Source organism: Desmodus rotundus, chromosome 12, assembly GCF_022682495.2.
Source record: "Desmodus rotundus isolate HL8 chromosome 12, HLdesRot8A.1, whole genome shotgun sequence".
Taxonomy (NCBI): domain Eukaryota; kingdom Metazoa; phylum Chordata; class Mammalia; order Chiroptera; family Phyllostomidae; genus Desmodus; species Desmodus rotundus.
Window position 1 is genome coordinate 19,218,610 of NC_071398.1, and position 15,091 is coordinate 19,233,700.

General features: G+C 39.2%; 1 protein-coding gene across 16 annotated transcripts in view; it reads left to right on the top strand.

Annotated features, from left to right (window-relative positions):
- HYDIN (HYDIN axonemal central pair apparatus protein) overlaps positions 1-15,091 on the top strand; it is a 338,541-nt gene that overhangs the window by 146,796 nt on the left and 176,654 nt on the right. For all 16 annotated transcript variants that reach the window (XR_008425734.1, XR_008425735.1, XR_008425736.1 and 13 more), the window contains 2 exons: positions 775-939; positions 2,273-2,425. Coding sequence is in view for 13 of the 16 variants with exons in the window: in XM_053915141.1 (XP_053771116.1) it covers positions 775-939; positions 2,273-2,425 (318 nt within the window). In the remaining 3 variants the exon portion in view is untranslated. The remainder of the gene's footprint in view (positions 1-774; positions 940-2,272; positions 2,426-15,091) is intronic.

The following is a 15,091-nucleotide window of genomic DNA, read 5'->3' on the forward strand; positions in this document are numbered from 1 at the left end:
TTGTCATATTATGCAAGCAGGTGATGGGCTGCAGAACAGGTTCTGTGCAACATCCAGTGGTAGACACTGGATGGCATTCATTCATTCATTCACCCACCTATGTCCACATTTAAAAAACAAATAACGAGCATCTGTTTTGGGCCAGAAAGTGTACATATGTTGTGAAGAGGCCCAGGTCATGCCCTAATAAGTTTCCAGCCCGTGGTGACCGTGGACACATAGATAGAGCATGCTGTGGGAAAGGGCTGCAGGGTGCTCCTTGGGGAGAGAGGAAAAGCCCTGATTCTAGAGCACTAGGGACACCCGGGGATATCCCGGATGAGTGTGCAGGCAGGGAGCGGGCATTCCAGGGAGAGGAAACGTGTGGAGTTGGAGGCAGGTAGCAGTATCATGTGTTTAGGAAATACCAGTGGCCTCTGTTGATGGAGCACAAAGGGACGAGGTGGTAGGGAGCAAAACAGAGGCATGGAGGGCCAGGTTAAGGAAGGTGGCCATGGGCAGCTGTTGTCTTGAACTAATTCACTTTGTGAATAATTTCTGCATCTTGCTGGGGTGTACACTTTGGATTTGGGCTCTTATGCACATCCCACTTAACCAAACTTCCTTTTGACAGAATTGGGGTGCTCATCCCTGCATACTTGCTTGAATGATGGGATATTTCTAAAGAACCTCTTTGGATACAGGACAACACTTGTTTCAAAACATTGTAATATGCTGTTGATTGTATACCCTGCCTGTGAAATACTTATCCCTCTCGCTTGTCTCTTCTACCAGGTGCGTGAGGACCCGCCCGCTGTGTTGTTCTCTTGTCCCAGCCCCCGTGGAATCATCCCTCCCCAGAGCACCATTCGCATACCCCTGACCTTGGAGACCCAGGTGCCCGGGAAACACACGTCCCCACTTTACATCTCAGTGTTTGGGAGCCAGGACCCGCCTGTGGTGAGAGCCAATTTTTAGAATTGCAGTTAAAATTGCTGTACTTTTTACCAAACTTCCAAGCCTCTGCTTTTAAGGCACACGTCATATTTGCATATTCTCCAGTTGTTTGTAGTTCGAGAGTTCTACATTTTCACTCGTTAATGGTAAAAAAAATAGCAATACATTACTTCAGGAATCTATTTGCGGATAACTCCAAAAGTAGTGGTGTTTTATAGCGCTTGTTCTGAAACTCCTTTCAGGAGCTTTTCACACACCGAGACATGCCTGGCCCTTTTCCAGACCTATTAAGTCCAACTCTCGGAGGGTGAGCACACATGTGTGTTTAACACCCTCCTCCACTGCTCCTGTGTGAGGCTCGGTTCGGGCATCGCCAGCTCGCTGCACGTGGGCTCTGAGATAAGTTTCACTTAGAACTCACCAGATCTCTTCCTGTGTGCTCACTGGGCTCATTGCCCAAATTAACCTGCCTTAGCTGTTAAGAAAAGTAGCTTCTCTCCAACTGTGGGAAGAGGGAGACCTGGAAAGCTCTCTGATGCTTGAGATGAATCAAAGGATGAATCTTGGATCTTAAAGGAAGTCGCCCAACAGGCTATGAATCCCTAGACGTTTGGTTTACTTGAGTGCTGAGTGATACTAGTATACATTTGTTTGAAGAGGTTCTGATTGCTGAGCTAGCAGGATAAACTAGGATTTTGCTTCTGTCTCTTCTATGTAAGATGCCATAGATAAGCCACCTGACTTACACAGCAACATCACAAGGTGCCACTGCTCCCGTTCCCCTGCCTGCCTGCCTGCACTGGGCCCGCTGTACACCGATGCAGCTCATAAGAGGGTCATTTGCTGAGCCACCAGCGCTTTAGCAAAGAAAAAGGCACCTTTCCTGGCTGAGGGCACAGGGCGAGGGGAGCAGAATGAGGTGGATTGCAGCCCTGTGTGCCACTAGAAAAGCAACAGAACACAGCTCAATCCAGCCACTTCTGATTCTTAAGCGCCAGTTCCTAGGCCCGTGCAAAGTGTTCTTGAGGCGGGCTGCTGGCTGGCGTAGAGAGGACCACTGCTGTGGTTTCCCCTCGGTGCACAGTTCTGGGCTGCCCCAGGGAAGCAGACCACCCTGGAGGAACTTTGGACTGGATTCAGAGGTCTGAGCAGCATGGTACCCCCTTTGCCCCTCTGACCACGGAGTACCAAGAGGGGAGGGATGTCAATTCTACTAAGCATCGTTTTATGCCTCTTCTTTTTATTAGAGAGGTGGCTAGAAGCTTCTGTTTCAACCAATTGTAAAGGCCAGCCATTCTCAGCTATTTCCACGTCCTTTCTCTCCCTGGGAACACAGGTGTGTCACATAAGGAGCATCGGGGAGGGCCCAGTTATCCACATACACCCCGTTCAAGTTGACTTTGGCAAAATCTACGTCTTAAAGGAGTCCTCCAGGAGTCTCAACCTCTCTAACCAGTCCTTCATCCCTGGATTATTTAAGGCACACATGGTGAGTAGATTGTGGACTGTCGTGCGATTAAAGTACAGTTTTGCCTAAGTCTTATAGGCAGTGGCCCTATCTTTGCAACGTGCCTTTGAAAATGATCACCAGAAGCAGAGACTTACATGGTTTAATGGCATTAAACTATATTATTCTCTCCTCAGTTCCTCCTTATTATAATCATTTTGTTGGCTAAGAAACAATATGCATGTAGTTTGGTGAACAAGCAAATGTATTTCCTGTCATCTCAGTTCAGGAAGAAGTTTCAGAGATTTCCCACTGGGCTGTACCTAAGCCCAGCCCCAGATCTCAAGAAAACACCTTTTCAGTGTCTTGTGAACAGAGATAACATGTTCTTTTTTGCAGAATTTAGGAATTTGTAATGCAGTAATTGAGTATTGATTTTGGAAGACATTTTCTAAATTTAAATATAAAATTTAAAATAGTATAGCTCTTCTATCCACAAATTATTGACATTTGAATGAATGCTCACATTTGGTTTCATCTTTTGTCAGCTATTTCTGAAAAATCAAAATTACTAATTTTATAAAAGTCACTATCAGAATGAATAGAATTATAGTTTTCTGCTGACTTCAGTGACAGCTCCTTAGTCATTGGTCCCAATTAGCAGCCATTTACTATTATCATTATTCATTCTCATCATCATTTGTCTTTACTCCTTGTAAAGGCAGCCATTCCCTATATAGTCACTGCTCTTTTTAACACGAGGTTCAGACACTGTGTGAAGAGTAACATCTAAAGAGAAATTCTACAGAAAAGACACCTTGGTTAGTCTTTACCCAATCAATCGATGTGTTGGTGGAAGGCGTGGGAGGTGATGGGTCTGGTGAATTGTTGAGGACGTGCTGCTTCCAGTCCAGTCTTGGACGCGCAGAGTTTATAGTAGGGGAGGGAGCGAAAGAGTCAGCTGAATAGTTTAGGGCACTGGGGGGTCCTACTGTTATCGCAGAGGAAGAAGGGGGCAGAGACCACAGAGTGCTTATCTACAAATACCGTAACTATTCCCTTTCTCATCACCTCCCCTTTCATTCTCAGGCATCTCCAGATATCGCTGTTTGTGGCAATTTTTGGTACATTTCAAGAGCAAAAAGCACATCAAGGATCTATCCGTGGGGGGGGGTTGTTTTGCTGATATAGCGTATATATGGAATGACACAACTAGTTGTTAAAGTGGGACTTTTCTTTCGCACAAAGGTTTCATGATTCCATCTTTTGACTCTTTAGTATCATCCTAAACCAGCTAGCCCCAGGCCCTAGGAGCCAGATGTGCGCATAGGTGGCCTGCCGTGGAGTGTTTTTCCCTCAGTCCTCTCTCGGAAGACTGGTGTGTGTCGAGCTGATTGCCCTTTTGGCATCAAATCATCTCAACTGTAATTCTTACAGGTGAAAATGCAGCTCTTCATATTTCGACTGGAATTTTTGATGGATTTCCTAGTAAATACTATATGTGTTAATGTTATAGAAATTGGATTATACTAACTCAGAAATTAACTACAGTGGGAAGAAATAGAAAAACATTTTATTAAATTTCAACTTAATATATAGCCCTAAAACTGCCAACTCACTCTTATGAGTTTACTAAGCGTTAGGAAATAGTTTTCATTAACAGTAGTTTTCATTAACAGTTGTTTGTTCCCTAACTCAGCCGACAGCTCCGGAACCCAGGTAAATGGTGGTCGGATATTTATTGCGCTTAATGTCTAGCTCACTGAGGAATAAGTAGGGTCAAGGGCACGTTGTTCATTTCTTCTGCTATTACTGTGAAGTCAGGTTTGGAATTCCTGTTGATGTCCTGACGGGAGGGGTCGTTCTCTCTCCTCTTCTGGCTGCTGGTGAACGTTAGCCCTCCCTCCCCAGATGTGGCGCCCGCTGTCAGGCGTCTGTCAGCCGTCTGTCAGCCGTCTGTCCTGCTCAGCCTTGTGCACAGTGTGCACGTCCCGGCAAACGCTGTGACTAGATTCTCCCTTAGCCAGGAGCATCTGCTTGCTATTGGCTGGAGGGTCTAGGAGAAGGGAAGCTGGAAGCCCACCTTCACTGTGATGCTGGGAAGATAAATGACACTAAGAGCAATTTTAAATTTCTGAGATATTAATGCTGCACAAAAAATGACTTTTTAAAAAACCGATTCCTCCTAGTATAATATGTGTGCAGAAGCAGTGAAGATCACATTCTTTTCTGTTCCTTTAAAGCTTAACTTATCCCAAGAGTAAGAGAAAAAAAAGCTGATTAGTAAAAGAAGTTGCGTGACCTGCAGCAGTAAGGTCTTTGAGTTTGAACGCCTGAAATACCAACCTCCCTAAAGGTTTGCAGACTTACTTGGATTAAGCTGAAGGACTCAAAACAATAGAGCGAATCACCTCTGGTTTGGAAGGGTAAAAAATATCAGAATGTGAGAACAGAGCACAAAAGGCCGTTTGGCAAGACTGTGGGCTCTGCTTGTACACGCAGTGCTCCTTCAGGAAGATAGATGTCCTCTCTCTGGTGACGGCAGAAATGAGGGAGGGAATATGGTAGTTTCCCCCGGGCGCTGAGACCTGCCGGCCGGGCAGGAGGACAGCTGCCTTGTTTGCGTGGGGGCCCCTTGCTAGGCAGAGCAAGTGCGTGGCTCGGCACTTGGTTGGGAGCATCTGGAATCCTCTTCCTTTTCCTTTGGCTGTAGTTCAGCCTCGGGTACTGTTAATTGGAGAACGTGTATACAAATGTCAGTGACACCTTGGGATTCAGCTGGCACTGAAACATCGTCACAGCGGCCTTCTGTCTCTGTGATCTGCAGGAGTGGCCATTGTACTTAGATTTTAGAGTTTTCAGGATCCAGGAAACAGGAATTCCGATGCCTCATTCAAGTGTGGCTCTATTTAAACTTTTAGTTTCTTGGTCTCTTGCCAAAGCCACGCACCGTGGTGTGACATCAAGGGAATCACTGGGCTTTGCCTTCAGACCCTAAGCTTCTGGGCTATTTTTTCACTTAAATGAGGGTCCCCTTTCTATGTTCACTTGTTTATACGCCTGACTCCTTCAATGACAAGGGCCTCTGCTGTGAATTCCCAACACCTAGCAGCAGGGTTGATGATGACAGTGCAATGGGTGACATTAATTTTGGCCAATGTTTGTTTAGTTCTGTTTGCAACTTGTCTGCAGTATTTCATTTACCAGGACTCTGTGGGAGAAACACTATTATAATGCCCGTCTTGACGAGGTAGAAACAACGGTGCAGACAGGTTAGGTAAATTGCTGTAACTACCAAGTGGCAGAGCCCGGCTCCGACTCCTGGCGGTCCGATTTCAGACCATGCTCTTCTTTGCACGGTGCCGCTGTGCTGCCCAGCTTTGCCTACTCACTGGTTGTTGAAATGCACTTAGACGCGGTGAAAGGATTTTGGTTTTACGTTCACAGAAGGCCCTTGAAGGTAGACGTCTAGAAGAGCAGGTTTTGCTGAAAGCTAGAAGTAAGGAGCATTTCCGAAATAGACAAAAGGACCAGATATTCTTCATTTTATTCAGAGATGTGTTAAAATGTATGTATGCAAATAATCTCCATGATGTTATTTTCAATCAACCATAATTCCTCCAAGTATGTATCTGAAATAATGACCCAGTTTACTGTCCCACCTTTTTTGGTCCTTTGTGACATAGTGTGACAGAACATTCAGTTCTCATATGTAAATGTGTATAAAAATTCTTCACTACTATAGTTCTTAAAAGAGTTTAAATACAAAAAGTTATGACCTATTTTAACAAAATTAATAGCCCAACCCAAAAGCAGATTGGCAAGCATTTTACCTCCAGTGAGGTATTTGGTGCTTTTGGTGCTGGACCCTGTCCATTTTAGGAGAGAGCGAAATTGTAGGCATTCCGGAGAGGCGTGTGTGTGTGTTCTGTAGCAGCTGGTTTGCTGAAGTCTGTAGTTACTCTTTATACACCTCACTATCCCCATACGCCTTTGAAGCTCACGCTGTAGATCTGGAACTTAGTTCTTCCGTTGCTCGATTGAGGTACTAGTACTAGGGAAATTTCTGATGGACGAGCAATAATTCTCCAGGGCTTTCTGATAGATGCTCTTGTTAAGACATTACACCCCATGATGTGTGTGAAGAGAGGGTCGAATGAGCTGTTTCTCAGCCTTCGGTGGGTAGATTAGCTCTTTTGTCGGAATGAACCATGACCTCGATGGAAGGAAACAGGTAAGAAAAGGAAGATGTAAGCAAAAATGGAAGATATGGGCCTGAATCAGAGACCACATGCCGTTGTTTCACCTCTGTACATTGTTTTTGTTGTGGTGGCTTCTGAGGGTTTGGCAAAGCAGTAGCTTGTTTATAAAACACACGCTTACAATAGAACCTTTGGGTTTTAGCTCATAGTCAAGCTCTTATGTTGACTGTGGTTTGTGTCATAGTACTTTCTGTGTCCTCGATCATCCCCACTCCCTTAGGTTTGCAGTGTCCTCTTTGTAAAAACGTTTTCATGTAGTGGCATTTATTTATTCGTTTGAAAAATATATTTTATTGTTTATGCTATTACAGTTGCCCCAATATGTCCTTTTGCCCCACTCCACCCAGACCCTCCCCATTCTCAGGTGACTCTTAACAACCAAGGCTTTGTTTGCTGAGAGCCACCCCAGGTAACACGCTCAAGGGCCGCCTGGCAGCCCTTCCGCAGTAACCCAGATTTTCGGAAACGCAGTCAGTCCTTTCCTTTCACTGCAGAAACATGTGGCTCTAGAGGTCAGTGTGTATTTACCATGTTTAAATACAGGGAAAATCAAGAGATACACTTGACAGTCAAATCTAATTCACATTAGCCTTTCTCACATATACCTTAGATCCTTCATGTGGAAAAAATAAAATATCAAAGTTGGAGTTTTATGTGTTCTCCTTGCCAGTCCCATTTTCTTCTTTCCCCTGAGGCCACCTTAACAGGAATTTGATGTATATCCAAGCCATTTTTTTATATCTCATTACAGGTGTATGTGTATTCATAAATACTAGGTAGTGGCATTTTGTTGCTTTAAGATGGATGTAAGCCCTATCACTGCAGGTAACATCCTGCGGATTGGTTTTTACACTCAAGGTTATGTTTCCAACATTTATCTATGTTAATACATGTAAATCTATTTCATTCATTTTAGCTTCTGTGTATATTCCACTTACCAGTAGTAGTACATTTATTTCTTTGCCTATTGGTTGACAGTTGGGTTATTATAACAATGCTGTAGTAAACAAAATATATGTCTCTTTGTGTGCATATGCAAGATACCATATACTTTTGAGTGTATACATATATATAAGGCATATACCTAGAAGTGGAACTGTTGGATCTTAAGATAGGTATACTTTCAACTTCATTAGATATCGCCAAATTACTCTGCAAACTGATTATATCAATGTGTCCTTCCAGGAGTGTTTGCGATATCTGTATCTCTAGTAGGCTAAAACTTAGTATGGTCAGACTTAGTTTTTGCTACTCTGAAAGTGACATACAATTTAATTTATACTTCTTTGAAACTGTTGAGGTCGAAAATGTTTCCATCTGGGTATCCTCTTCTGTCAATTATCTATTATCAATGATCTGTTCTTTATATATTGTGGATACTAACTCTTTGCTTATAATGGAGTTTTGGATTTTTTAAGATACTTTAAATTTGGATGTCAACTTTATGAATCTTTTATTTCTTGTGTCTGTTTTTTATTTGTGGTTTAAGAAATGTATTTCTACTCTTCTATTTAGATCATTTTAGACTCTTTCAGGTCTTTAATCCAGTTAAGTTTATCTTTATACGTAATGTGAGTGAAGTCTATTTTTTTCATAAAGAAAGCCAGTAGTTGTCCTATCACCAGTTACAACATTTAACAGCCCTTTCGTTTTCCACTGATTATAACGCTTTCTCTATTGTACGCCAGATCTGATTTGCACCTGGGTGTGTTTCTAAGCTTTTCATAGGATTCCACTTATCTACCCCAGTGTTATTACCCTGACTGTCTTAAATGGTACAATTTAATGATAATGATAATAATAGCTAAACACCTAGTATGTATCAACCTCCATTCTGAGTCTTTTGTGTGTATTATTTAATGTAATCCTCAACAACTTGATTAGGTGAGTTTTATAATTATCTCTATTTTACTGAGGAGGGAAATGACTCACAGGGATGGTGAATAAATAGTCCACATTCACACACCTGGAAAATGAACAGTAGAACTGTACTGCTGTAATTAGTCTGAATATCTCCTAGGATTTTTTTATGCCCTTTAATGAAGTCTTACAAATCCCTGGTCATCTCTTCAGAGTTCCTTCTAATAAGTGGTACCTTATTTCCATTGCCTTTCCTAACTCTATGTTAATCATGTACAGGAACACTATTGGTTTTTGTATAATCCATCTGTCTGTGTCAGCCTTCAGTCTTGCCACACATCTCTTAATTTGTTCTGATTGTTGGTAAACTCTCATCTGCAGGCGTCCTTCCCAGCCTTTCCACTTCTCATTCTTGACTCATTGCATCGGCTAGAATCTTCAGTGTAATAAGAATAGTAGAGTAAGTTAGAGTGGGCATCTCTGTCTTATTCCTGACCTTAAGGAATGAGCTTCAAATGCTTTACTTTAATATCTCCTGCAGATTTTTGGTAAATACCTACCTCACATTAAGGAATTCTCATCTGTTCCTACTTCGTTATCATGAACATGTGCTGAAATTTAATGTATTCTCCATAACTAGTCAGATGATATGATTTTTCTGCTGTTAGTATTGTTAATATGGTGAATTAAATTAATAGATTTTCTGGTTGTGAATTACCTTTACATCTTGGCATGAGTCCAAACAATTATTATTGCGTACACTGCTGATACCATTTCTATCATATTATTTAGATTCTTGCACCATTTGTTTACATTTTTTTTTTTACATTGCACTTTTCTGGCTTGGATATCAAGAAATTGCATTTTTATAATATGAGTTACCTCTACCTCTTTTTCAGGCTTTGAAAAGATCTCTATATAATCTATACAGAGTAGGATCAATTCCTTGATGATAAAGCCGTTTAGTCACAGGATCTTGGTCTGCTTAGTGAGGGTGGGAAATGTACAGGAAGTGGTAAGGAAATTTTATCTAATGATTTTCTATAATGTTTATTCAGATTTAAATTTTTCTAGAACATTTTCATTTTATCTAAGTTTGCAAATGTATTTGCATAAAATTATTCCAAATATTGTCTTATGATTAAAATGTTTGCACACTAATTTCTGCTCTTAGTTTTACCACTTTTCCTGTTGACTTTCTTTACAATTACTTTGTTCTCTTTTAAGTGCCTTAATTTGAATGTTTAACTTTTATATTTTAAATATTAGTTTAATAGTACATTTAAAGTTTATAAATATTCCCTTTATGCAACACTTTAGCTGCATAGCACACATTTTTGTTTGTAATTCTTTTCATTACTATAAATATTTTATAATATCTACTGTGATTTTCTCCTTAATATGTAAGTTGTATATGGGTATATATTTTTAATTATTAACATTTTCCCTTTTTATAGAATTTTAATAGATAACTTTTAATTTAACTATAATGAACTTGGAACACATGGTTTATATGACCCTTGGCCTTCAAATTTGTGTTTTGGAGAACATAGTTATCACTGGTATTTATTTATTTAAAAAAATTTTTTTTAAATGTGGTTCTTTTTTAAAAAATATATTTATTGATTATGCTATTACAGTTGTCCCATTTCCCCCCCTTCACTCCACTCCATCCTGCCCATCCTCTCCCTCCCACATTCCTCCCCCTATAGTTCATGTCCATGGGTCATACGTATAAGTTCTTTGACTTCTACATTTCCTACACTATTCTTACCCTCCCCCTGTCTATTTTCTACCTATCATATATGCTACTTATTCTCTGTACCTTCCCCCCTCTCCCCCTCCTACTCCCCTATTGATAACCCTCCATGTATCACTGGTATTTATAAACATTTTATGTGACCTTAAAAAAAGAATATAGATTCTCTGGTTATTGAGTATAACAGACTAACCATCTATGTGTCAGGATGTTTGTATTAGATCAAGTTTATTGATTGTGTTGTTCAAATCTTTTACAGCTAGTTATTTGTATAACAGTTTCTGACAGAATTTTATCAAAATTTTACTTTTCCATTTCTCCTTGTAATTATGTCAATTTTTGCTTTATATATTTCATGACTTTTATTTCTCCCTGGTATATTATTTCTTTTTATATAATATATTGTCCATTTTGTCCCTATTTATGCTTTCTGACCTTAAATCCTATTTTGCCTGATTGTGATATTACGACATCAGCTTTCTTTTAGTTTGCATTTGCCTGGTATAACCTTTCATTTCTTTGTTCTTGGATTTGTGTGTGTGTTGATTTAAGATCTTTAATCTTTTAAATAGTATATGACTGGGTTTTTCAAAATCTAATGATAGACTTTGTCTTTTAATTGAGTATATTAGTTTTCTATTGCTGCTGTAACAAATTTATTATCTTACGGTTCTGAAGGTCACTAGTCTAAAACGTGCATATAAGGCTGTGTACCTTTTTGAGACTCTGGAGGAGGATTGATTTCCTTGCCTTTTCCAGCCTCTGGAATCCACCTGTATTCCTTGGCTCATGGCCTCTTCCTGCATCTTCCAAGCCAGCAACATAGCATCTTCTCTGCTCTCTGACCTCTACTTTAATCCTTACATCTTCTCTGACTCTGACCCTCTTGCCTCCTTCTTATAAGGACCTTTGGATTACACTAGGCCCCCACGATAGTCCAGGATAATTTCTTCATCTGAAGATTCTTAATCTCATTTTATTGTCTTTGACAAGTAAGATAATATATTCACAGATATCAGGGATTAGAGTACAGACATCTTTGGAAAGCCGTTATTCAATCTATCATACCAAGACTAATCCTTTCAAGTTTATTGTGATTACTGATGTGTACGGACTAACTTCTACCATGTCATTTTCTATATATGATGCTGTTTTCTTCCTTCTTTATTTTTCTCCCTTTCTGCCTTGACTTGAATAGGTTTCTCTAAGCCCTTGCCCAAACACTACTACTTCACATAAAATTTTCCTATTTGAAAGCTATAGATTTCATTTATTTTATTTAAGTAGCTTGACTTACATTGTTAAAAAATAATTTACATCTTTTTCTAACAAAAATGAAAGAATTGAGTGTTTGGTTCTCCTGAAATATAAGACAAGGATCTTATCACTTACTATCCCTTAACTTTTTCCTACTTTGATCATTTTTTTATTATGGTGTAGAATTTTCCACCTCTTCTTTACCACAAAGTTGTTGATTTTCATCAGTCAGTAACAAACTACTCACTAGTTACCAAAATACTTTGCTGAGTTTTCTTCATTCTTTTCTTATTTTGTTTATCTCCCTGCTTCCTTCTTGATTTGTATTTCTTCTTGCTAAATTATAGCCTAAGTTCTAGGCTAGAGGTCTCTTAATTTATGTATGTTAAACTGTATCTTGATTTCACCTTCGCTCTTGCATGATAGTTTAGCTGAGTATAACATTCTATTTGACAATTTTGTTTTTTTCTCTGAAGTTGATCTCTGGCATCAATTGTTGCTGATAAAATTCCACTGTTGTCTGATTATTATGCCTTTATAAGTAATTTTTCTATCTCACTAGTTTCTATTAAGACTGTATTTTTTTATTCTTGACTTTCTTAATTTCCCTTTAATGTATCAGAGGATTTGACCCTAAAATACTAGAGAGGTTTTGGAATTATCTCTTCAAATGTTTTTTCTCTGCCATTACTTCTATTTTCTACTTTGAGAAATACACATCAATATATGTGCATACATGTACTTGTATGTATACATATGTATAGATATACATATACACATGTTTCTATGCAATTCTGTGTCTTTTTATTTCTCATTCTTATTTATATTGACTTTATTAGGGTGACATTGATTAATAAAATTATGTAGATTTCAAATGTACAATTCTATAATACATCATCTGCATATTATATTGTATATTCACCATCCAAAGTCAAGTCTCCTTCCATCATCATTTATCCCCCTTTTACCCTCTTTTGCCTCCTCCCACCCCCTGTTCCTCTTGTAATCACCATACTGTTCATGTCTATGAGGGTTTTTACTTAATCCCTTCACCTTTTTCACCCAGACTCCCAACCCTCTCCCCTCTGACAGCTGTCAGTCTCTTTTCTGTATCTGTGAATCTATTTCTATTTTGTTTGTTTTGCTCATTAGATTCCACATATAAGTGAAATCATATAATATACATCTTTCTTTGACCATCTTATTTCACTTAGCATAATATTTCCGGGTCCATCCATGCTGTCACCAAAGTTAAGATTTCTTTCTTTTTTATGGCTGAGTGGTATTCCATTGTGTAAATGTACCACAGCCTTTCTATCCACTCATCTACTGGTGGGCACTTGGGCTGCTTCTAAATCTTTGCTATTTATTTCTCTTTTATATCTTTCATGTCTTCATCTCTCTATGCTACCTCCTCAGTGGTACGCTCCAATTTATAAATTCTGTCTTTGATTCTGGCAAGTCTAGAGTTTGTCTTATCTCTTTACTTTCTCATTTTTATTTTTCAATTACAGTTGACATTCAATATTATATTAGTTTCAGGTATATAGAATGGAGGTTAGACCTTTATATAATTTATGAAGTGATCCCCTCGATAAGTTTTGTACTTACCTGGCACTATACATATCTACTTACTTTGTAAGTTTAATTTCAGTGACTATTTTTTTCAATTCCAAGATATATAATTGGCTATTCATAGCCACAGTTCTTGATTTATATCTCCATGTTTTTGTTTCATAATCTTTGTCTTATATATATTATCTCTTTTAGGTTCTCAGGCAAATTTTTAAATCAATTTTAGCTAGCTCTATTGATTGCGCAAGAACGAAAAGGGAACGGGGACATCTGTAATAGTGTCTACCATCAAAATAAAAGAATGAATTCGTTAGCTGATGTTTCCAGCTCTCCTTATTACCATTTGGAAGTTTAAATGATAGATTAAACCGGTGTGGGATATGCATTTTTCTCATTCTCAGTACTTTTTCCCTGTCTACCATTTTTTATATTTGCCTTCACCCTGGACAAATATCACTAGTTCAGTATCAAGTGTTGAGCCTTTTTCCCGTGGGGATATTAGAGGAATCACAGATTCAGTCATTTTACTGCACAGTGGGTTGGCCCAGGGTCTGTTTACACGGCAGTCTCTGCTCACCACCATCACGTCCGCCACCACCGGCACAAGTCTGTGTGTAGGGTGTAGCCTAGAGGACGCCACAGCTTTGTTCAGCCTTCTCTGAAGGCAAGGCAGCACTCTAGGCTGGGAGCCTTGGTCCGTATCCATTATTTCCTGCAGGATAGTTCTGGTTTCCATTTTTCTCCCTTGAGCTTCCTGTTCTGGTTTCAGGACCTAGAGCCCAGGCAGTCTATGACTTTTTGTTTCTCTTCCACTTTCTGGTCCATACAATGTTTATCTTGTTTTAAGTACAACTATGCCTGGTTCTTCATTTTTGTCAAAAATTTATCTCTTTTTTTCTGTGTGTTAGAGTGGAAGGCATACTTTAAAGTTAAACTCATTTTAATTATAGTCAGTCCTCTTAACTATTTTTTGTAGTGCTTTATAGAGGGTGGGGCAAAAATAGGTTTATAGTTGTGAGTACATGAAACAGAGTTTTTTCTTGTATTGTTATTTATTAATTATTGTATTATTTTCCATACAGATAACTGTAAATTTCTTTTTGCCCCACCCTATGTATTACCAGTGAACGTTTACAAAAGAATGGCAAAATGTGTCTTCAGTTGGCATAAGAGCAGAGTTCTTATGTATTCACCTTAATTGTAAGATCTATAATATAAACTCATAGGAATAAGGAATTAAAAAGGGAACATTGTAGTCGATCATGGTTGGCATCTCTTCTTTTACCACATAAAAGTCATGGCCACCCCAAAACAGATTGGTTTTCCTGACTCTCATCAAGTGACTCATTCAGTAACAAGAGGACACCAGTGGCAGTAAAATCAGGAAACTTCCAGAAGCCAAGGTGTGTGCCTGACAGCAAGCTGTGAGCCTTTCACCTCTACCCTCATTTGAGACCCCCTCTACTTTGGCAAAGCTAAATGCGAAACCCAGAAGACAGATTTCAGCAGGTCGTATTGATTATAAACTACACTGGGAGAAGGAAAGCAGTTGATTGAGTATTAGATAATGCGATTGGTCAGCACCTTCCCTGAATGCAGAGTACAGCTCTGCTGATTGAATATTAGTCTGAGTATAAGCTAAAGCCAAAATGCAAGGAGGCGGTTTGGTACCTTGTCACTAATGAGCTATCCAGAAAATAAAAGAAGAATATATTGGCTTCCTGCATGCTTTGCAAGTCTTTTCATCTTTATTCTGCTTGTTCTAGCTTTTAATTAGCTTTAGCAAATTGTTTTTTTTTCTAATTAATTATTATTCAGGCATACAGTTAATACTTGTCACCACAGAGGGAGATTAAGGTAAAACTCTTTTGTATGGATCAAATGTGTTCTTTTTTCAAATCCCCTCTTCCCTTTGCCATAAAAATGCATAACGTCTTCTCCATTACCAGCATCATCATCAACCCAACTGTTACAGACTAAATATTTGTGCCCCCC